This window comes from Platalea leucorodia (genome assembly GCF_965183815.1).
Source record: "Platalea leucorodia genome assembly, chromosome: 8".
Lineage (NCBI taxonomy): Eukaryota > Metazoa > Chordata > Aves > Pelecaniformes > Threskiornithidae > Platalea > Platalea leucorodia.
Window position 1 is genome coordinate 9,107,416 of NC_138830.1, and position 24,267 is coordinate 9,131,682.

The 24,267-nt window shown below is 39.5% G+C and overlaps 1 protein-coding gene across 1 annotated transcript in view; it reads left to right on the forward strand.

Moving 5' to 3' along the window:
- The window catches only part of PLCH1 (phospholipase C eta 1), an 88,115-nt gene extending 65,134 nt beyond the window's left edge, over positions 1-22,981 (forward strand). Inside the window, exons 11-24 of the mRNA XM_082319893.1 lie at positions 72-179; positions 2,432-2,593; positions 5,400-5,471; positions 8,282-8,376; positions 9,082-9,179; positions 10,665-10,844; positions 10,931-11,038; positions 12,080-12,204; positions 12,605-12,689; positions 13,457-13,603; positions 13,999-14,078; positions 16,096-16,155; positions 16,636-16,996; positions 20,106-22,981. Coding sequence (XP_082176019.1) covers positions 72-179; positions 2,432-2,593; positions 5,400-5,471; positions 8,282-8,376; positions 9,082-9,179; positions 10,665-10,844; positions 10,931-11,038; positions 12,080-12,204; positions 12,605-12,689; positions 13,457-13,603; positions 13,999-14,078; positions 16,096-16,155; positions 16,636-16,996; positions 20,106-22,183 — 3,759 coding nt within the window. The 3' untranslated portion in view covers positions 22,184-22,981. The remainder of the gene's footprint in view (positions 1-71; positions 180-2,431; positions 2,594-5,399; positions 5,472-8,281; positions 8,377-9,081; positions 9,180-10,664; positions 10,845-10,930; positions 11,039-12,079; positions 12,205-12,604; positions 12,690-13,456; positions 13,604-13,998; positions 14,079-16,095; positions 16,156-16,635; positions 16,997-20,105) is intronic.
- Positions 22,982-24,267: the final 1,286 nt, after the last annotated feature.

Consider the following 24,267-nt stretch of genomic DNA (forward strand, 5'->3'; position numbering starts at 1 on the left):
CTATTTTGGTCTTTGCACTAAATAACACTGACCATGTGTGAATTCATTGTGAATATTTTTCCTCATTTTAGGGTAAAAAGTTGCCATACAGTCTTGGAGCAGATGCTGAAGAAGGAGAAGTTTCAGATGAGGATAGTGCTGATGAAATTGAAGATGACTGCAAATTAAAGTCCTGCTATGTATGTGCATATACACAGTTCCCAGAACCGTTACATTTCTACATTTCTTACATGCATACTCTGTAATCCTACTTAACAGTTGTTAACAGATTAAACTTTTTAACTTTGATTTCTAAGTCAGGTCCTTAAAATACAGAAGTTATGTAATGCCACATTTAGATATGGAATGATATTGTTCAGAAATGCACACTTTATCATTTAGATCATATAAATAACAGATTTAAGTGCTTCTGGTACACTAGACTGAAAACGTTGATGCCAGCACTATAAGCATGCTAGGCTTTTTTCAGATACAAATGTGTAGTACTCAAAGCAATGGCATGATGGAATTGCTACACAATTTCTAGATGAAAATTATGAAAGGAGACATACAAATGAAAAGAATTTGAGGTGTGAAACATTATTTTCAATCCTTCTGGTTTTTATTTTTTTGACACTGAAGATTGCTTTCTGTTCCCTTTATTTCTTAACTCCTCGTTTATTTTTCTGCTGTTAATTTTATTAACACATTTTTTGCTAAAAACTGAAACTGGTGTGCAGTGCTAATACATGTTACTCAGCAGATGCTTTTTTCTAGTCAGGAGGCAGCCTTGGCTTACCAGTTCAAACTTTTGAACAAAATAAGTACTATCTAGGGAGATGCAGAAAGAATAGATTGAATTCAAATTCATGTTTAGCAAGTATAATGTTTATCTCCACTTTTGAATGTAGCCCAGTGAGTTGGCCTTGTTGCCACATGAAAACACCTCTCTGTAGTTCTCATTAACTGGTTCTGGTATACATATTGAGCTTTTATTTTGTCTGTATCATTTATGCCTGCTATTAGCAATTGAAGGTTTTTCAGAATAGCTTGGGAATTGCTTTACAGGTAACTGAAGTCCGCATCTGAACTGGTTCAGAGGCAGCATATGTTTATGCTGGTTCTTCCCCTACCCCGATGCTGCTAAAATGCTTGTGTCAGCAACATCTTTTTGGAGATTCAAGTACACCACACAGAAGGGCTGATTTGAATCCCCCCCGCCCTTAGATAAACAAACCCTCTTTACGCTACTAGACAAAATAATGATTAATTCATGTCTTAATTATTTAGAGGTTTGATTGCACTTCAATTTCTTTCAACCCCAGTGTTCCACAAGGCAGTCTCATACAGAAGTACAGCCTTGCAGTAAACGCTTAAAGTATAGGATAAAATCAGCTTGCTCAATGACTCAGAATGTTATGTTTCTGTTAGTATTTACTACAGAATTGGAAATATTTGGCATTAACAAATTTATGAGGAAGCTTGAAGGGTCCCAATCCCATAAATCTTTAGGAACAGGAACGATTGTTTTAAGTACAGTTACAAACTTCCACAGGTGTAAATTCAGTGGAAAAAGTGTATATTGAATGAACATAACTGTAATTATGGGTATAGTAAGATGAGATAAGATTGCTCAACCAGTTTTGAACCAACAAAATGCCTGATTCGTTGTTATGTGTTGTTCAATAGGAGCGGTCTGTGTAATCCACATATGCTTTACTAATATGGCTTGAGCGCTTCTGATGAGATAGTGCTTTCAACAGGAAGACCTAAGACAAAATTTGTCAGTCCTTAAAGCCAGTGCAAAACACAGTATGTCTTTGGGGCTAGAAAGGGAACATGCTAGGACGGAACAGTTGCTTTCCTCTCCTGTCTCAGGAGAGGTCTCACGCCCCATGGACAGAGGAATGCTAGGTGCATACGTGTTCTATAAGATCCACTTTTATTTTAAGCACCTTATGTAAGAGACCAGTGTGTGTCTGTATAGTCCATCTGACTGTTGTTAAGAGTAATTGCTTCCTCTGTCTTGCCATTTGGAGCAGGAATCTAATGATGCTTAGGTTGTCTGATATTTTGGAGGAAGTGTGTAAGTGCATTAGCTGAGAATTCGTGCCATCTCCTGAAGAGAAGGTCAGACTTGTGACTGTTTTGAAACAAAGAGCTAACATCAGGGCCAGGTTCTGGGGTGATCTACGTGGTGGACTGTGCTTTGGTGAGGCAGGGTAAATTCTTTGTCAGGCGGACTAAAGAGAAAAAAGAAAAATGGAAATGGCAGTAAAAGCCACCAATAGAAAAGGCAAAATCAGGCAGGATTATGCAATAAGCTTTTTCTTGCACAAAGGAAATGTTGGGAGTGTTGTGTGGCCTGGAGCGTGTGTAATGCTCCCTCAGGCTGTCCCAGAAGTGATGGATGTAATAATCTACTTTAACTGAATTTCTTAATGTCTTTCAGAGTAATGGTGCAACTGAGCACCAGGTGGAATCTTTTATAAGAACAAAACTGGAATCTCTGATAAAAGAATCTCAAATCAGGGACAAAGAAGATCCTGACAGCTTCACTGTGAGAGCACTGCTAAAGGCAACTCATGAGGGTTTAAATGTTAACCTGAAACAGGTATGCGGGTTTTTCCCCTTAGCATGCTCTGTTGAATATTAGGCAATGCAATGTGTATTGCACGTTTGTCCGATGAGAAAGCTGATTACTTAAGAACAACTTCTGAGAGTTTGTTTCATCCAAAATGAAAACTTGGAACTATTTCAGGAAAATATCTAATGAGAGAATTTGAATGGTCTAATGTGAAGAGTATGTTCTTTCAGTATGTTCTAATCTAGTTTATTCCTTGGAAGCAACTAATTCAGTAAGTACTAATATTGCAAGCATGTGTCAAGCAATTTAGTTTGTGTCTAGGTTATTGGTGAAAGATCCTTTTTCTATTGCCTTAGTCCTGTCAAGACTGGCTGTGATAACTGAAGGCATTGTCTGCCTGTAATGCTGATGGCTGTTCTGTACAGCACTAAAACACAGGATTGTGTTTTTACTGCCCTAAGCAAGGTTCTGTTCTTTCGTGCCCAGACTGTTTTATATCAAGAATGGTATGTTTCTTTTCCTTTTTGACATCAAACTATTTTTGTAAAACAGTAAAACATATTGGAATTTTGAGTACGTCAATGGACAGTTAGTACCTTGAATCCACGGTTACCATACTTACACCTCAGCTGGATGCAAACCCCAGTTATGTTAAATTACAGAGTGAATTGTCCTGTGGGGGATGTGCCTACTCTGTAACCGGTTTAGTCTTAAAGGTCAAGTACATGTAGCTCTGCTTTCTGCACATCTTCCCACTCTGTAGGTTTTATGTAGTTCTTATCAATCCCTTTCTCCAAGGCTGGACCTATGAGCATTTTCCCTGAAGCCAGGCTTGACTGCAGAAAACATACTCGGCTTGTGCTGATGCTTGAGACATCTGGTCAAAGCTGTGTTGCGGTGGGAAGAGGCTATAAGAATGCAGAGGACGGAGCCATCTGACCTTACAGAGAAGGGTTATTTTCAGACTGTGGCTTTGCAGTGTAAGAACAGAGTCAGCTTGCCTGTTCCCTTTGGCCTTCATGAGGTTGGAAAAGTGGGATTTCAGAGAACAAACTCCCCGTGTTAGTAAATATGATCAGATATGAGCCATTTCAATATTATTTTGAGTTAGAATAATTACATTCGGTATGTTCTCTGGTATCTGGAAAAATGTTTGACCCCTAGCTAGCATTTGAGGGGGCAGGGAGTTTTGTTTAAAGAACGCGTATTTCCACAAGGTGTTTGTGTTGGATATGAAGGCTGAGGTTACCCATTACATATCATTGACATGACCATAATACTGAAAATACTTCGGTAATGCAACTGTGTTATTTGAACATCTGTCAGTTAATAATATAAAGTGACAGAATTTTCTAATTGACTTATGTTATTAAGGGACATTTAGAGATCTCTTCCCTTGTTGCAACAGTCCTGTGTGAGGACCGATTGTATGTCACTGTTGTTTTCAAGGGTCTTAAAGTAATACAGAGCTGAACGATTAGTAATAAGTTAAAACAACTGGAAGATTAATTTTTATCAACTGTTGACCTAGATGGGAGAAAACTAAATGGTTAAACATTGTGATGTTTTGGTAGTTCTGTAGCTCGTCAGCTAGCCTTGTTTGGTGGTGTTGTAAAGCTGTTCTCTAGTAGTTACTGTGTAATTGATGTACCAGAAAGGGATCTGTTGGGAAATTTTTCTACTTTTTTGCTGATCGAATCTCATTTTCCTTTACTTTGTCACTGATTTGCCTTTAATTTTCCCAAAGAGTTGCTATTATTTATTTAAAAAAAAAAACCAACAACAAAAACCAAAACAAAACAAAAAAACAAACAAACCCCAGCATTCACAATGCAAGCTGATGTACTAATGTCCAGTCATTATCAAGTGGGGTTTTTTGTGGGGAGAGAGGAAGGCAATGTGTACCGTACTGTCAGTCAAGCCTGATACTAGTTTGGATTTGCTGTTGAAACTGTCAACTCTCACTCTTATCTGAGGGAGACAAGTACTTTATCTGCTAAGGTTTCCTTCTGCATTTTACAGACACTTTCAGCCTGAGCTAGGAACAAATCTTTGAACGTAGATACAGAGGTTATTGACTTTCTTGGACCTGAAGAAACTATCTAGTGCCCTTATTGTTGTGATAGCCAGAAGCGAATTCCAACTCAGCGCTGAACAGGGAATAACTTGAGTTCATAGGACTTGCTGAAACACTGGGGGAATATTCCTCAGCACCTTTAGGTCTTTGTTTTGCTCTTTCAAAGATGAAGGGATGTGTTTTTCTGACAGAAAAAGCTAGATGCTGCCAGGAATTATCAAACTGATGTCTAGGGGCATGGTTATAAATGTGAAACTCTGATTTCAGGCTGCCTATGAAAAGTCCAAATTTATCCGTTAGGGGAGATTCCCCCCCCCCTTTTCCTTTGTGGCTATTTTCAAGTACACTTTCAAATGTTGTTAGTTTTGTTGTTGCTTGCCTGTTTTTGCTAGACAGTTATTTTCTACATGGTTGGCTGTTGTCTTGAGTGTTAGTGTTAATATTTTTCCTTACTGTTAGAGGATTTCTGAGCTATCAAGTATATAAAGAAATTAGAAAAGTCCTGTAATGAGACTTTGGATTTCAATTTGTGTTCACAGATCAGTATATTGTGTTTAGACTTTAACTCACTTTCATTCTCTTGTGCAATCACTATACTCTTGTAATAGTGAATCAGGGTGACATACTTATAATTTGAAACTTATATAACTAACTTTATATTAGGTTGAAACTATGTCTTTAGAGACTGTAGCAGACTCCTTAAAGATACTTCTGAAGGTATCTAGTCACATTGTTTATTGCACTCTCTCTGCACAGAACCTGGACACAAAAGAAGGTGGAAAAAAGTCTCATAGTCGATCGTTAATGAGCAACTTCGGTAAACACAAAGTAAGTAAAATGAGAGACTCTGTTCTAGATCTGACAGCATTCTAGAGACACTGGGTATGTTTTATTGCTTGAGACAAGCATGGTGTGTATAGGGGCAGTGAGGAAGGACTACATGATTACACTTGGTATGTTTACTGCTGTTCAGAAGAATATAGCTGGTAGCAGTATGGAGAACCCTTTAAAGATGATCACGCAAACTCAAAAGAAATCTTGCCTGACCAAAAAGATCATCTTTACTAGTGATGTGGAATTGCTGATTTTCTGATCAAGCTTGCAGCAGCAGAAGAGCGATGTAGACAAATGCCTTGGTGTATTCTTGTTTTCCAGACCTCTGTCCACACAGCTGACAATGTTTGTTTCATTCACAGTCCAGTTTTATCCTGTTTCATGCCCTGAGCAGCGCCAGGCAGACTGTGCTTTTACTGCCTTTCCACTTGCTTTAAGGGACTGCTGTGACTGAGTACTGGTTCTGGGCTCCTGCTTTGTAAAAATGTGTTCTTTTCTGATCTCTTCGTGGTTTTGCATATAGTATTTATATGTTTGTGTAGCTGCTAGGTCAAATTGTCTGCTTCGCTGGGTCTGCACTGGGGCGGCTTTATTGAACCAAGCAAAAGCTAATGAGTGTGAGGTTTCATTTTACAGCTGGACAGATAGCAGCCACCAAAAGTGCGCCCATGTTTCCTCCCGTTCGCATATTCTGACAAATGTGTTCCTGTCATCTGCCTCCCCTATTCCCACACTCCCACAGTGCCTTGAGGCTTGGTTTTATTGAACGTGTAGCCTCAGCATGAGCTGATTCACCTGAAAGCTTCCTTCCTCCCTGAGTCAATTAGCAAATACCAAGTAAGTAAATCAGCAGATAAGCTTGTCGAGAGAGAGGCATGCAGCAGGTCTGCAGCCAAGTCACTGTGCCACCAGCAGCTTCCCCTGCCCCCAGCCTGCTAGACGCCTGTATATTCCTCTTCAGTGCTATCCGTGGTGAAAGCTGCAGCCGAGCAGGGAGCACACTCTGTAATTGATAATCTGGGCAGCAGTTTAGGAAAAACAGCAATTATGAAATACTTCATAGAACTTAATCAGCCACCAGCTCATCTGCCCTGAAGCCAGCTAGGAGCTGTCAAAAATCCTCTAGGCAGACAATACCAGGACTCATATTTACACTTCGATTTTAAGCTTACAACAGTTTAAAGCGGTCATATTTCTTTCAGCAGCTTTAGCTAAGTGCACGTTATTCACTCCATATGTGTTGAGATCTGCAAGTACCTGTTGTGCATGATAGTTGACACTTCACATTGTAACCTGTGCCTGCAGATGGGAAAACAAATGCTGTGGAATGAGATGTCACAGACAAAAGGCAGCCACTAAAAACTGCTAGTTACACAGAGGGCTGGAAAGTATGTCAATAATTTAATTACATCAACAGATGGAAAGCCCGTTCATTTAACCTCTCCTGAAAAAAATGAGAGAGTATATATAGATTTTTTTTTTTTTTTTTTCTTTAAATAATGATTGTATTGTAGACTGAGGCAACAGGGATGTTCAGTAACTTCCCCCTTATGCCTTTCCAGCTAGAGGGATGCCTGGGAAGGATTGATATTTTGCAGGTACAGAATTATCCACCCAGGGATATTGAATTGTGATGTTTTCAGCCAGCTCTTGTGCCAAATATATCTGTGTATAAACTCTTCAAAAACTGCCAGTGGAGGGACAAAGGTGCTAAGGCTGGCAATTCCTGCAAGTTAACTGCAGGAAACATCCACAGTGCAGACCTTTGGATTCCAAAAGTGGACAATGCAAATGATTTCCACTATAGTCAACTTTATTTCAGCACTAAACAGAGCAAACTAAATTATGTACAGTATTGGTGTATCACAGCAGGAGAAAAGAAATCTGCTCTCAATTGGCATCTAGCCATATGAGCAAAAGGATAAGGAGCATTCAGATATATTGTTAATTACCTCTTGATGAGAAGGGAATTAAAGAAGCTCTCACTTGAAGCTATAGTTACTGTTACAAAAAGTATAATGTTGTTGAAATTGGAAACTGTATTAACTAATAGGTGCTTATGAAAAAATGGTGCTTTTGAGATTTTAATCTTATCATTGCTATTTTCTTTACTGTATACTGTAATAAATAAGGAAAATTTGGACGCTTGTATGTGTGGCTCAAAAGGCAGCAGAAAGGATGTTTGAAAATTTTGCCCAGACTTTGTTCTCAACTCCATGAATGAATTTGTTAAATTTTCTAAATTGGGGGTGGGCGTGTGGAAGGTAGGTGGAAGCAATGCACTGTACATTTAGATTCTACTGTGTGTTGCTGTTTGTTAAATAGGATAAGATCCATTAGAATATGAGCAGGACCAGTGCCAGTGTACTGGAGACAGTGAAGCAATGTTGTCCTCTCATGTCAGGAGGGAACAGGGGAGGGCAGCTGCAGAATACGCAGTGGCCTGCAATGGACTGGCCAGTTTGCAGAAATAAATTATCTTCAGGCTTGTATTTGTCTGCTAGCCAGCAGATAAACCTGCTCCATGGCTGCTGGCTTGGATCCTTGGAGTCAGATGGAGTGAGATCAGGGCACAGATGCTTTGTGTTGGCTTTTCTTCTCCACATGTATGGAAACACTTGACATACCAGCCAGGGTTTTCTGCTGTCAAACCCCCAAAGGTCATTCTGCATCCTTGTAGGACACTGGTCCTGTGCTGTAAACCTGCTGCAGCTCACCCACCCACCTGATGTTAATTACAGTAATGTGAATTTATAGAACCACCCCATAAACTGACACAGCTGTGCTTGATTCCTTCCCAACAGAAAGCTGTGAAGGCAGCATCCAAATACCATAGTGCATCAGATGATGAAGAAAGCCAGCAAAACTCTTCTGGGAAGGAAACAGGGCAGCTCCACAGGTGAGCTATGAATCACCATGGTTTTACAGCTCAGTTAAAGCTAGAAGCATGTTACTGCTACCAATATTTATATGACACTGCCTCAGGGAAGTCTGTTCTTAAGAGCAGGTAATTTATGACACTACTGTTGGGGTGCATTTTGCTGTAACTGCTATAGCCCGGTATTTTGATTGCATAGGTTTCATAGGTTGCAAACAGCAATTACCCTTAAACTGAAAAGAAGTGTGATAGTAATACTCGTCTAATGGAAAAATGCCAATCTACATTTTGAATGCTGTAAATAGTGCTCAAAGAAAACTGTTTAAGCTAAATAAGGGTACATCACAGCCCAGCCAACTTTATTACATCTGAGAATGTAAAGAAAAAGTAATCAAAAAAGTGCCATTGAGAATGCATTTGTTGTCACTGAAATGCTCTGTTTTCAGATACAGCTCAAAGTTGTCTGCCTTGTTTTGGTAGAGAAGAGCCATAGTGCATCTATTTCATTATGTTTTAAATGAAAAATTTTGTTTGTGTAGTGTGACTAGAGAGGTACAAGGGGAACAGTCATCTCAGAGCCCTCTCTAAGGAGGTTTGCTGCATGTGGTTCCCTGGTCACAGTTGTTTATTTCCTTACTGATGAAAAGAACAGAAAAGGGGATTGAAATATGCTTCAAATATTGAAAAAATCCTGATTTGTTTTATATGTTAAATATAACTCAGCAGACTGGCTCGTCGAAGGAAAACGGTGAAGCTGTGCCGAGCTCTGTCTGACCTAGTGGTGTACACGAACTCTGTGGCAGCCCAGGATATAGTAGATGATGGTAAGGCTGCTGGCATGAGACTTACACATGCTTTTTTTGCTTTTCTGTTCGGATAAGAAACATGTCTGTGTTCTCAAGGTTTCCCTTGTTTTTCAAAGATATTTTAAAAGCAGAGAAGTTAGTTACCTGTCCCATTTACTTAAATATGGAGGAAGAGTAAAGCACCACCTTTTCCTTCCCTAAGAAATATCCTTTCCCTTGGTTTGTTATGACATTCATGTTTTAGCAGCAATTTTAAAAATGAAGCTTTTTCAGGAGAACCCTTTCCTGGTTTCACAGTTTTATTGAATTTGTCATCATCTTTTAACATTATCGATTTTAAGTAGCATTGAGTAACATGATAGATTTGTATCATGATAAATAGATGTGTTACCTGTTCAGAAAGTGTGCAGTTGTTTCACTAAACATGTTAGAGGCAAAATGGAAATCAAAAAAGTTGCAGAGGGATTTGTGGGAAAGGCCACCAAATGTATGTGAACAAACTGTGTGTGAAATTCTGTAATTACTATAAAGTTAATTCCTAATTTAATAGAATTTAATGGTAGAAATTAAGGAGGGTGAAAGCAGTGTGGAGAAACAGAGTCCAAGAAATCCTACAAGAACATAGTCTTGTAGAGTTTCAGTCTCGTTTTTCCAAGCTGAGAGACAGCTCAGCTTTTTCCGCAGGTCCATGTGCAGTTAGGTGGTACTGCTGAACCCGTCTGGTGGCTCGTGGCCCTCTGGAAAGGAAGGCCTGCTCATCAGAGCACAGTATTGCAGCTGCTTTTCAACTAGATATTGTGCTTTCCTGATCCTAACTGAAGAGATGGGCATGCAGAAATGGTACAGTTGAGTTGGTCTAACTGCTCCCTCGAGGACGGGCACTCTTGCCTAGGAAACTCTTCTGGTCAGTCTTTTTCCCAGAGGGCAGAGATGATCAAAGAGGGTCTGCCTAAGGGGATAAAATGCTCAGAGGGGAAGACTTATGAAGTGGAAAAGATTAATTGGATTATTTAGAGAAAGGATGAGTTTGCAGAAACTCTCTGTGAGAGAGAAATGGGTTGAGTGCAGCTATTAATGTGTTATAAGGACAAGAGCAAAATCAGAGCCCTTCTGGGCTCATCTTTCCCCCAGCTGTAAGCTCTTCAGGAAGATAGTTTTGATCATGCTGCCATTAGTAGATTTCTCTATAGATTATTCATAGCAATCATGTCTGGGGTTCTGCAGGAGAATAGACCCTAGCAATTAGCATAAGCTCTTGCTCAACTTTCCTTGTAAGTCTGGAAACTTGATGGTAGAACAAAAGACCCTCCTGGAAGGGGAAACTGGTGCCCTTTGGTTACGCAATGTACGTGATTTGCATGTGACAGGACAATCCGTCATTGTAACTTTGGACTAAATCTAATGTTCCCCTTGATTAATACCAGTGCAACTAAGGTCTGAGTTCAGTCCCTTGTCTCCTGGGATTGCTTTGTAACTTGTTTGTTGATTTAACAATACACACAGGGTCAACAGGGAACGTGCTGTCATTCAGTGAAACAAGAGCCCACCAAGCAGTGCAGCAGAAGGCTGAACAGTTTATGCTTTACAACCAGAAACAGCTTACAAGGGTCTATCCGTCAGCCTATCGGATTGACTCCAGCAACTTCAATCCTTTACCTTACTGGAATGTTGGTTGCCAGTTAGGTAGGTGTTGCATGAATAACTTAACTTTCCACTTCTTGTGTATGTGCTAAGTAAATATCTTACACCTGAGTCTTCTCTTTCAACAGTGGCACTAAACTACCAATCTGAGGGACGTGTGATGCAATTAAATGATGCAAAATTTAGGGTAAACGGCAACTGTGGTTATGTCCTCAAACCTCAGCAGATGTGCAAAGGTAATGTCCCACTATACATTTATTACTGTAAGTGTTAAGCCTTTCAGAAAATGTCTTCACAGTGAAGTTGCCAAGACACAAGAAAGAAAAATAAGAACATATGTAGAATCTTTCATATTTCCATCAATTCATAAGCTTATTTTACTTCAGAATTCATATTTTTTTTTCTCCTCAAAAAATGAGGTCTAACTCTCAGACTGTGTAAGTACCAGCCTACAATCTCTTGCTGTTATTATAGATATATTTTGAGGGCTCCATCTTAATATGTGTTTAAAAAAAGAAAAGGGCATCCTAGGATAGCCAACTGCAAGCAAGAAAAACAGTGTATGTAGTGGCCCAGGACCAAGTACCCAGGACTTGGTCCAGCTCCCAAGCAAGTCAATGGAATTTTGTTCTCTTTAAAAGGAATTGGTTCAGTCCACAAAACGCTGTTAGAACAGGAGCCAGTGGTTTTCAGTGTCATGCAATGACAATCCTTCTATATTTTGAGGACTTGGGATCTGATTGTGCCCCTATATCTCTAAGTAATTTTCTTAATGTGGCCATAAGAAGTAGTGGCATTGATGGAAAGGTTCTTGAGAAATGGTAGAGGGAGTTTGGGTACTTGAAGCAGGCACTGCTGCTGCAGGAAGCAGCTTACTCAACCCTGGTTGCTTGTTCTCATTAACATCTGGGCAGCTGTGCAAGAAACATGATCAGAGTGTTGATCTGGGTTATAACTATTGGTTTTTTTGAAGCTACTACTTTACAGAAGAAAGTTGTGTTGGGTTTTTTTTTTTTTACCAAAGGAGTCTTAATCTTGCAAAACCCTACTGTTAGAGAGGTCCCTTCTGTCTTGTAATCATGTAAACAAGGGGTGCTCAGCTCAGTAAAGGCTGTAAGAAAGTGGAATGGAATTTTAAAATTCTTTAACAGCTGCTCCATACTCTGTAAGTTACTTGCTTATGACTGAATTTTTTGCTATATGTATGCATCTTGGGGGGGTGATATTTATTCTGTGTATCTTTTTCCTTATGCTTTTCATTCCTTGCCATCTTTTAGGCACATTCAACCCCTACTCTGCTGATCCACTTCCTGCCAGTCCTAAAAAGCAGCTTATTCTGAAAATCATCAGTGGACAGCAGCTACCTAAGCCTCCTGACTCAATGTTAGGAGACAGAGGAGAGGTAAGATATTCTAATACCAACAAATGATTCCTCCTTGTTTAAACACACCAATAAATTTCAGATATTGTCAAGCTTTTGGTCACTAAATACTACATTTTCCCACAGAGTCTGTATCCTGCACATGATGTTTAAGAACTAATTTGTTTCGTATTTTGAGGGTGACTTCACTTTTTTGAAAATTAGTCGTAGCTGGCCATAGCTCTTGAGACAACAAACCATACAACAACTTACACTTCATGAAGCTGTTTCCCATGGTTGTGCTGCTGGAAAATTCATGTGAATCAAAGGTTTTTAAATTCTCATATGAATTTAAATTAACTCTCTGCATGAATTTCTTTAAAAGTTGACCTTCACTTGTATCATTGGCTTGCTTTTAAAATACTTTGTTTTTTAAAAATAGATAATAGATCCCTTTGTTGAGGTGGAAATTATTGGGTTACCTGTTGACTGCTGTAAAGATCAAACCAGGGTGGTTGACGACAATGGTAAGATAACTTAGCTGATTTCCTCTTCTTAGAGTAAAATATTAAGTAATTATAAATGATTCAGTGTCTGTTATTACTTTCTAAATTGCAAAGCTTCTTACCTGATGAAATCAAATGATTGTATTTTAACAAATTAATTCTGCTTTCTAGACGGAATTTCTGGTGTAGGGAGACAGACGAGCAAGAGGTGAAGGACAAGAACTGTTGAACACAATATCTTTCTTCTGCATTGTTCTTAAATCTCCTTTATGCAGAAGTTCCAAATATTTATTTATTTGAGTGAAATACATGTATACCTTCAAATGAAATGAAAACAAATCATGCCCTAGGCAGTTTCACTGCCACCTCAGCCTTCACAGGAAGGAGATGAATAACAGAGTGGGATAGTCTGTTGCAGCAGGAGAGGTGGCCATCAGTTCTCATAGGAAGTTGCAAAACCATGGGGGAAAAAGGAATTGGTTCCTGTTTGTTTTGGTCTGTCTTTAGCCTACCATAGTTTTGCAAAACAAGATCTTGCCTTGGTATCCCTGCCAGCTCCCCAACCAGAACCATTTTTTTTGTAAAAACGGTCCAACAGACAGATCTCTCACTTTTAATTACTTACATAATGGAGGTTGAGAGCATCTAGATCTAGATGAGCAGTAAGTAATGAGTATTCATTTGTGTATGTGTTCTGCTTGTTTCTTATGCCTCTTGCTATGCATCATGAAAATTGAGGCTAGTGCCTGTTATGGACTTGTTTCCCAAAATTTCTGTTTGTTTTACAGGGTTTAATCCTGTTTGGGAGGAAACACTCACTTTTACCATCCACATGCCTGAAATAGCTTTGGTGAGATTTCTTGTTTGGGACCATGACCCTATTGGACGAGACTTTGTTGGACAAAGAACTCTGGCCTTTAGCAGTCTTGTGCCTGGTTAGTCCCACTTGTTTTCCTTTCCTTGAGATCTAACTGAAGAACAAACACCTTTGAACTTAAAGTTGAAGATGAGGTTATCAACATAGGATATATGCTTATATTTCTGAGACTTCATGTATGAGCTTGGACAATTCTCCTGGTATCTTAGGGTGGTATATTCGCCATTACTTGAAGGAGTTTGGGTGTCTGGAAATTGCTACTGGTGTCTTATTTATAACTTGGAGGCAGTTTGTGCTGTGGGGCTTGGAAAACCAGTGCGAATATAAGATAAGTTTTACTAAAGGCATAAGGTGGATTACTGTATATGTTTCACTTTTATAGACAGTCATTGCCAATTGTGCATAAAATGAAAACTGTTGATTATTTGTGGTACAATATTTTTGCTTCACTAGGTTATCGTCATGTGTATTTAGAAGGACTGACAGAAGCATCCATATTTGTTCATATAACCATTAATGAGATCTATGGAAAGGTAGGTATAGCTGGAAATTTACATCTCTTATGACTTTTTGTTTTAATTCTTCTGATAAAAATGCATTTAAATGTACCACAGAACCTCACAGGACTTGTGTGGTTTCTAAATGATTCTGATAGCTTAGGTTCATGGCATTTTGTACACTGGATTAGCAGTACCTAGCTCTCTGGCAGTGATCAGTAATAAAGTTTAAACAAATTACATGGCAATGAAAAAGCACAATGTCTGATTCTCCTTTGCCCTCAACTTGATGTCTTCATTTATACTTGTATCTGTACAGGTTCTACATACACTGCTAAGCATCGGCATGCTCAAGGAAGCAAACAGCAATTCCTTGTTCATAGTGTTTTCTCTGAGGAGCACTGAGCCAGGGCACCCGTTCACAGCACACCCATGTCCAGTAAAACACTTGGCTCTCTCCAGCTGCGATACCCCAGTAACAGCGCAGACACGCTTCTGTCGGAGTGCTCAGGAAGCAGAAGGGTGTAGCTCCTAGCATGTGTGGGGGTTCCTTGCAGGTGATTAGCAAGGAAAGCATAACATACTGTTATTCTAGTCTTAGCATGCATGTACTTATGAATGTTCTTACTGTTAGCACCTAATAATTATCATGTCTAGATACAGTAAGTACATTTCTTCAGTGTGTTAAACTAAATTTATTTTAGACATAAATGTTGAGAACTGAAACTGCACCAGAACGTGGTATTTGACAAGCTATTTTTAGAAGCTAATTTAAGCTTTAAATCTTTTAGGTTTCAGTGCATACATCTTTCTTTTCTGCATGATTACTAATTTTAAAATGTTTTTAAAATGGAAGTAAAAGCACAGTGCTTTTTCTCTGCATTTCTGCTTCAACTGCTTTCATGAGCAGTTTACAAGAGGTTATTGGAGATAACTAGCACAAAGAAAATAAGGCCATATTCAACAGGATGCTAAAATAAAATAGCCCTTTGTAGTGATTTAAGAAAAAAGAAAAACAAACACACCAAAACCCACAAACGAAAAACCCCCACCTTTATGAAGGGGGTTGAAAAGAACAGTTAGTCCTCAATCTTTCTCCCTTATGGGAGTGGATGCAGAGAATGTCATGTCAAATATGTAAAACCACAGTTCTGCGAGCACCCAAGGAAAGCTCAGTGGAACAGGGGTGGAAAATAACAGACAAAGCCTAGGGGCTGTGATTTGGTATAGTCCAGATCCTCACTTAACGCTACTACCTTTATCCTCACTGATCCTATTAGATCACTGAATGATCTAATGATGGCTCTGTAAACCACTTAAATATCTGTCTCACTCTTGGCATCCTTGTCTCAGTGCAGGGACCAATGTTCCAATGTGCTCGTCTGCTCTTGCCTCCGCAAGTGTTCCTCCCGCCAGGGAGGACAGCGGCCAGGCAGCGGAGGGAACGGCACTGACCATAGCAGACCTGTCCATGTTCTGTGTGCAGAGAGAAGCTTTTAGTATTCAAGGTCGACTTTGTTATTCCTAAATCAGTGTAAAAAGAAAAGCAGTACTAAACAGCTTGGAATGCATCTCCAATATATACCCAGATCTGTACACATCTGGGCACATGTGTGAAATCACATACAGTTTTGGTGATAGTCTGTAGGGGAGCCTGTTTGGCTGTTGCTCTTGGCTCATGTGCTCTTCAAAGAAGAACTATACTCAAGAAAAATAGTAAAGAGTAGCTTCATAGGGAAGACAAAAGCTGAGAGGGAGGACCCATTGAGATTTGATCTCTGTATCATTTAGTCTATTCATCTAATGCTTGCCTTAATGATGGGCTGTATGATTGTTTCTAATGCAGAAACAAAGGCTGAATGCACATTTGCATCCTTGTAAATGAGGATATCTTGTCAACTTTCTGAGAGAGACTGACACTGGATGAATAAATAGTTTTAAATTATTTGTTGTAGAGGGGTTATATTTACAGCTGATGTATTATTACTTTATTTGCTTGTATCACAGTCTTGAAAACATTAGCCAAATGTATTTGCATTTTTTTGCCTTTCAGTGGAGCCCTTTAATCCTCAATCCCAGTTACACAATATTGCACTTTCTAGGAGCCACAAAGGTAGACTTCATTAGCATGCACTTTGCACTTGCTGGGCACAGACTTTTCGAATGGTTCCTAATCGCATGATCTGCAGCTACCAAACTTGCATCATTCTTCATTCAGACTCTGAAACATTTGAATATTGCTTTGATGAAGCCCATGCATAAAACTCCAAGTTAATGTGTAGCCTGTCACTGCAGTACACTTCTTACAGTCTTGTCATCTCTGATTAGGAGACTTTGAGCAAACTTCTCTTGTAATTGTGGCAGGCTGCCATCCTAATGAGGAGAAATACAGACATGCATGAATTCATGGAGACCTATGCTGATAGTTCCTTGGTCAGAATAGATGTGGATTGCTTGGTGTGAATTTTTGCTTTGCTGCGTTTTTAACTCTGTCTTCATCATTCATAAATACTCTGAAAGCAGGCCTTTTCATTGTACTCGTTATATAATAGTATGAACTCACTTGAAACTGTGGTTATTCTTGTCCTTTCAGAATAAGCAGCTGATAGGACTCAGAGGGTTGTTTAACAAGAACCCTAAGCACAATTCTGCTGAAACCAGCGGGCACTATGTACGGAAGCGATCTATTGGTGATCGAATTCTCCGGCGCACAGCCAGTGCACCAGCAAAAGGTAGAAAGAAAAGTAAGATGGGTTTTCTGGAAGCTACTGAAATTAAAGACAGTGCATCTGAACCAATAGACTTGAAAGACAAAGAAGGAGTTGTAAGGCGTACAAGCCGGAGTTTGCAAGCACGTCCTGCTTCTATGCCCGTGGACAAATATCTTCTTGTAGGACTGCCATGCCCAGAAGATGAAACTGCTCAAGATGCCAAAGGAAAAGAAAACACATCTGGTAAGATGCTTCCAAAATTACTTTTGAATGTAGTAAGCTGAAATAGTCTATTAAAAGGCTTAGTTCTGCAGTCCCTATGCAAATAGTTTTGTTCATCTCAAATAAGAACTACTGGGCAAAATTACATATGTTTAAGTTTGTAGTATTTCAACAGCTCCTTCAACTCTTTGATAAGTGACACCCTGGAAAGCTGTCTACACTCCAAACTAGGCAAATGAATTACAATAATTTCTGGAAGTGCTCTTAAAAGGACATTTGCCAAATTTCTTTCTGGAATTTAAGAACTAACCTTCAATTACGCTTCATCAATTTCTGGTTTGCTACTGTCCTTACTTATGAAAAGTAATGAACTTATGAAAAGAGAGCTGCTGGCATGGTGGGTTTTCTCTCCCCATTTTCAAGGAGGAAGAACAGCATGCAGCATATGTTTTTGGAAATAGTGTGTGTAAAGACTAACGCAGACTTTCAGATAGATGTAAAAGGCATAAAAGTAGGTCAAATTTTGTATCCAGCAGTCTTGATATTCTCCTCTTAGCCTAGGTTACTTAATTTGATTGATTTATATGGAAAGCATGTGTTAGGATAAAACCTTCGTCTTGTATTATTGATACACAATACAATTTAATTCTTAAAATAGCTTTTTTCTAAGTGTATTCAGCAATAATATTCCTGGTTTTGAAATCCAGTTATTCCCATGACTACAGCAAGGTTAGTGCTTGACCTGCCTAATATTTGATGTACTGGAATATTTAAATAAGTCTAGGAAGCTTTGAATACAATGGCTGTAATTCATTAGACTTGCTCTTTCCACTCTGAGCTTGTCGCTAGTCTAGGGTGTCTATACTGCTTTTTGGGGCTGTTTTTTGTTTGATTGGGAAGAGCGTGTGCACTCGTACGGGCTGTCCCCACGAGGCTGCAGGGCTAGCCGGATCCTCAGCTTCTGGTCAGTTCTGACAGCGCAGCGTTTCTGCAGTTAGTCCCACAGGGCTCTTCCTCAGCTGGCGCAGGACAGCCAGCAGCACCGTCTGTCTTCCTTGGTAAGATGCAGAGAGCACACCGAGAGCCCCTCTTGGCTGGGGGGGTGACAGAAATGATGCTCTGCTCTGGATATTCTCAGCTGCGGAGCAGCAGCTTCCACCAACCACAGGAGCCACCCTAAAATAGGAGAACTACCAGGCACAGGTGAGAACGTGTTATTAAGCCGCCTTTGTTCTACCTGCCCATATTAGTGGCTTTGAAGGAACAGATAATCTGGACATCGTCTTGTAAAAGAAGTTGCTTAAGAGAAACAGCAAGCAAAATCAAACCAATTCTTTTTCTACAACCCTGAGAAGAAACTGTAGACAGGAAGAAGGACGTTCCTAGTAAAGGAAGTTAACTCTGAAATGCTGTATTTTAAATTGAAAGATCCTCTAGATAAACCTGTGAAGATGATACAGCTCAGCCATTCTTTGCAACAAAGTTAATTTCTTAGATATTTCTTCTTAAAGATGCTACAGACAAAGACACAAAATTCTTTGAGAAGAAACTGCCACACTTTTTGGAGGTCACAGATACTCACGTAACCACCTTTGCAGAAAATACAGGCCCTGGTGAGATGACCTAAAAAGCTGTCACAGGGAATGAATCTTGCCCCTTCTAACTATGAGGGGACTAGATCCTGTCCATTGGAGTTTCTGTAGGCCTTGCTCTGTAACCTGTGTGGAGGAGGACTGGCTACCTTAGACATAAAGAAATGAGACATGAAGAAGATGAAATTCCAGATGGAGTCCTCTCCTGTCCTCGAGGGACCTTCTCCCTTCCCTGTGCTGTAGGGCCATCCATGGCTTAGTGGTGGACATAAAGAAAAGCAACTCTGGCCCCTTTTTTTTGTGGAAGCACTTACCTTGAATCATAGTAAGAAAAGGTACAATGCAGCCTTGTGCACATGCAGGAATAGGCTTGGATATTCTCAGAAAGTAAGTTCAGTCCAAATATTTCAGATTGGGAAGTGGCTTCACCCTCAGGGAGGTACTAGTCAGATGAAGTGTTTGTTTTTGCAGGATGCTGTGAATAATGGAAAGGGCTAGCTGTCCAACAGAGATTTTTCTTGCTAAAATACTACAGCTGAACATAACCTCTACTGTCTCAATTGGAATTATGCCAACTGGACAGCGTGCTGTGCGTTTTCTCCTCTGTTCTTTATAGAAAAAAAAAAATCTACAAATCAAAGAAATGCACATCTCTTCCATCCTTACGTAGGAACACTGGAAAGCTTGGGGAACTTTTGAGATTTTTTGAAGATCAGCCTTTAATGCCATGTTCGTTAAAAATAGCTCTTACTGTATCACAGGTGGGTTCAGTCACTGTTAATGAATGATCAGGGCTTCTCTTGTTTCTTCCTAGGGTACCTGATTTCTAGTGAATGTTAGAAACAGTATATATTATGCTAAGCTTACTTCTGTAGTCCTTGCTTAATTAAAAACTCCAAAGGAGTGAGTCATGGAGCTCTGATTTGGCATATAAAAACAAGTAAGAAGATTTGGTGGAGGAAATATCTAATGCGTATTTTTCATGGAATTCAAAATCTTGCTGTCTTATGAATACAATATGCTAATAGAAGATCAAAAATCCTTAAATTGTAACGTTACAATAACTACGTGTAAAAAACCCACTGTCTGGAGTCCATCTACTTGATGCTTTTAACTCAGGTCTTTTAAGCATGCATCTTGTTTCACAGTATTATGTTTTTTTTAACAGAGCTGTTTTGTTCTGTCTTTATTGCCATGCTTCTTTATAGTACAAATCTGAATAGGAACACAGCTGAAGGTAATACCATGTGCAAGCTATGATATGGTACCTCATTAACATTATTTGCAACAAATATTACATCACGTGCTTGATGTAATAGACATTCAAAGGAAGTTTCAATGAAGTGCCTGCAGTTGTATTTTTCCATTTATTCATATCACACAGATAATTTGTACTAAACCTGCACAACCCCATAATTAAGTTCTGTCACAACTGTACCTAATTTTGCATTCTCCATTTGTCTGTCTAAGGACAAAATAGTTGTTAATAAACAGAACACAATATTGTATACAACTAATATGTTTCTTATTTAATTTAGCCAACAGTGATGACAATACAAATGAAAAGGAAACAAACTTGAAAGAATCTGTTTTTACACGTTCTGAGAAAACAGCAAATACTTTACATTTGGCATCTCAATTTAAGAAGGAGAATGACCAGAAGGAGACCACAGTTGACTCTTCAGTACCACCTCTACAGGAGCAACCTGAAAATTTAGTTTTTACAAGTGGCGTAGCTGAAAGAAATCACCTCATAGACTATCAGGAAAACAATCTTTCTGATGAAACTGTCCCTCTAATGCAGGGCTCTGATTTTGAAATTTCCACAGAAAAATCAAATGACAAAAACTGTGCAGACAATAAAAAGGAAGATGACACAAAAGGGTCTAAGGAGGGGGAAATAACTCTTGTGGGGACTTCCTTTTCTCAAAAAGTAGGGATGGAAAATCACAAATATGACATCATCAAGAAAAGCACTGCAGCACCTCTTTCTTTGACAGATATTTCTTCTACCATTTGCTCTGATATTCCTGATTTGCACTCCACTTTAACCATGCAAGACAGTGACATTTCTCGCCTTATAGATGAAGTTTCTTTAGCGAATGAGAGTGAGATGGATAGTGCTGTCTCAGCTCTGATTGGACAGTTTGATGTCACAGATGACCAAACTAATCTTACTGCGGTCTCCAGCCTCCATGGCACTAGCAGCCAGACCTTCAGTGTGATGGCTACGCATGCACACATGCTTACTGCGGATCTTAGCAGTCCCTGTAAGCACAACTTTACTACCGCAAAATCCACCAAATCCCCTTTATTCTCAACTCCAGATACTACCGTGTTCTCCAGTCCTGAGACTGCAGAGTATTCTGTGTACACAATTATCCATGACGCAACTCTTACACCAACCTCTGAATGTAAGATCCACAGTGAATTAGCTTGCAAGAAAAAGTTAAACAGTATAGAAAATAACTCGCCTAGCTGTCCTTGTCCTTCACTTCTCTCTTTGCGAAATGCAAATCCCAAAAGAAAATGTGAAACAAGCTGGGAAGCCCCCGAATCTGCCAGTTCTTTTGCTTCCAACAGCCTCATCTTTGCGGAGACGCTTGTTGACCCTCCCACCAGTGAAAATTCAGAAAGCAGTAGTCTTGTAGAAGTAGATGGGGATTCTCAAGATCTCTTGGTAACTGCATGCGAGTACAGAAGGGAAGACATGAGCCAGTTGGCTTCCCCTTTGAAACTGAGGCAAAAGCAGGACACTGAGCATGGTGGTGAGGGGACCTGTGCTGCTGCCCTGGACTGCTCGGATAACTTCAGAACTGCAGGGAGTCAGTTCCCTTTTCCAATGTGTGAAAATGTTGGCTTTTTGTATCATCATTGTTCAGATAAGCAGAAAAATGTAATGTGTACCTCCGAGACATCCCAGCTCAACATACACTCACCAGTGCTCAAAAACGCTTTGGCTTTCCCACCTCCTTCAGCGATCAAGCAGACTAGCCCTTGCAAATCCAAGAGTCTTGGTGACTTGACATCAGAAGATATTTCCTGCAATTTTGAAAGTAAGTATCAATACATAAGTAGAAGCTTTATCTCATCGGGCATGAGAGACAAGAAGCTTGCTGCTATGAAGAATATGAGACCACATTCTACGGATGCTCTGACGGAACAGCTGAGGAAGCTGGTGTCCCTGGACCAGGAGGACAGCCATCAAACACTGTACTCCAGGCAGATTGATGAAGACTGCCCAAAAGCACTGGTCAGAAAACTCTCATCTAGAAGCCAGAGCAGAGTGCGGAATATAGCTAGCCGTGCCAAGGAGAGGCAGGAGGCTGCCAGCAAGCAAAAATCTTCTAACACAAGTAGCATAGCAGGTGTTGTCCTTCGGAACAAGCCCTCAGCATCTCCTCATGTTATCAACAGGCATTCGACAGGCTCGTACATAGCTAGGTACCTGAATGGCTTCCCCGGGGAGGACGTGGAGGGCCGAGGAATACCGGAGGGTGCGTGCACCGCTTTGCACTATGGCTGTAGTGACCAGTTGTGTACACGTGATGCTGTTCTGCAGCTGGAACCAAATAGTGATGATAAGCCTGAAATTTATTTCCTGCTGAGACTGTAGATTGTATAAATGTACATCTTCAATGTTTACAAACTATTTCATTGAAATGAAGGATTTTTAGCAAGAAATACTGTTTTGAGGGTTTAAATTAATTATTTAGAAATGCAATTTCATGCTAGTGATTCAGTCATGATTTAATGTGCCCTTCCCTGTCAGAGCTTATGTAAATAGAAACCATGTTCCATCCTTACGTATGTATTACTTTGATTTAGAAATTATAAAGTGAAGTAATCTGGGGACTGTTTGCATGCAGTAAGCATTTGTAGCATTTTGTATTTGTAACGCATGTCATTTTTAAGTCGAGCACATCTGTGCTCAAAAGCCTAACATCGCAATGAATACAATGGTATTCTGTTTTCCTGATGTCCTATCCTGCTGTTTGGAAAAACATTTTTAGTGATCACTTTTGGCCTTTCATGTGAATTCTGCTAAGCATAGTGCTTTCTGTTATTGGTAACGTCCATGGGGTTAGACTGCTGAACTATGACTCATTCTGCCCAACAAGCAGCAGTCTCAGAATGAGACCCTTCATTAGCATCACTGTTTTCACTCTGACTTTACTTAATTGTTAATATTAATTTTACATGAACTATGATTCTACAGCAAACAATTTGTAGAACTAGGGTTAGTCCAAATTTGTGAGTAATGTGTAGATTTGTCTTCTGCCCGCTCTATGAAGTATAATAACAGTTGTCTTCCTTCTTGGTCACAGGAGAGAGGAATGTGGGAATAATTCTGCATTTATGAGTGGAAAACAATTTCTGCATATTTTGTTATGTATTTTTGCTATTGGTTGTGTGTGTAGTAGCTTCAGTACAGTAGCAGATCTGTTTTCTGTATATTTGTAATTTTATTGCTAAATTGTTGACAGTCAGTGGAATATTTAAAGCTGACATGGTAGAGTAACTATTTTGACTGTCCATCTTCTTTTTTTTTTTTTTTTTTTTTTTTTCTCTCTATGAATGCTGAAAGTGAATCGAGTGAGTAATCTCAAACACTGGAAGCTTCCCTGTAGGGAACAACATAGCTTTATCTTGGTTTTAAGATATTTTTTGCCTTTGCTGTAAGTTTTTTCTTATATGTAAAAGATGTACCTTTTACCTCTTTCTTTTGTAATGCAGAGCATTATTATTCTTGAAAACATCATTAAAATAGATTTTTAAGCACTTGGTTACATGTTTACTGACACTGTAGCAAATACAATTATGCTTAAACTAACAGTAGTTAGTGATTGCAGACATCTGTCTTGTCATGAGCTTGCTATAACGTATTAGGGAAAAAATTCTGTTATTTCACATGATGGTAATGGTTCTTAGCTAGAAATCTGCAGCTGAGCTCTTTCTCTTCTGGGTAGGAAGCCATGTTTATTGAATATGTCTAACTCCCTGCATATTCCCATTTTGTTCCATTAAGAGTCTAACAGATGCAACTGGCTGTTGTTTCGATCCCTTGGGAGAGAGCCCTGTATTTGCTAAATAAAAAGCGTTTTTCTGTGGAGGAACAGAACCAGATACTGGATTAATCCTTTAAGCTTTGGACCTGAATTTCTATGTCAGTACTTGTGATACAATTTGGAAGGTGCGATTGAAGCCATCTCTAACTTCGGGAAATTCAGAAGCTCTGTGCCTTGCAGTGTTGGAGCATGGGCCAGTACTTCTTGAGAGAGAGATGGTTTCAACTTTTGACTTGCCTGTAGCTTGTCTGCTGTGGTAGTTTAGAGACTGTTTCCAAGTGAAAGAGTCGATGTGTGCAGGCTGTGATCTGCTCTGCTGAATGCTGCATGCCACAGATGCTCACGCACTGTATTCGGATACATTTATTTGTATTAGTAGAACCTATACATTATTTAGAGATAACTGCTATTAAAAGTGCCTTGTAATTAAGCAAATGATACAATCTCCATCACAGGAGACGAAGGATCTTGGCCTGAAGGTTGTTTCTAGCTTTAATTGGAATTAATTTAGAAAAATTGTATGGTGTGTGCAGGAGGTCAGAATAGATTATTACAGTGGTCTCTCATCTCTTAATCTCTTATGGCTTTCTCTTAATTTTAGAAGTTAATTCAGACAGGGACAGTTCTTTGT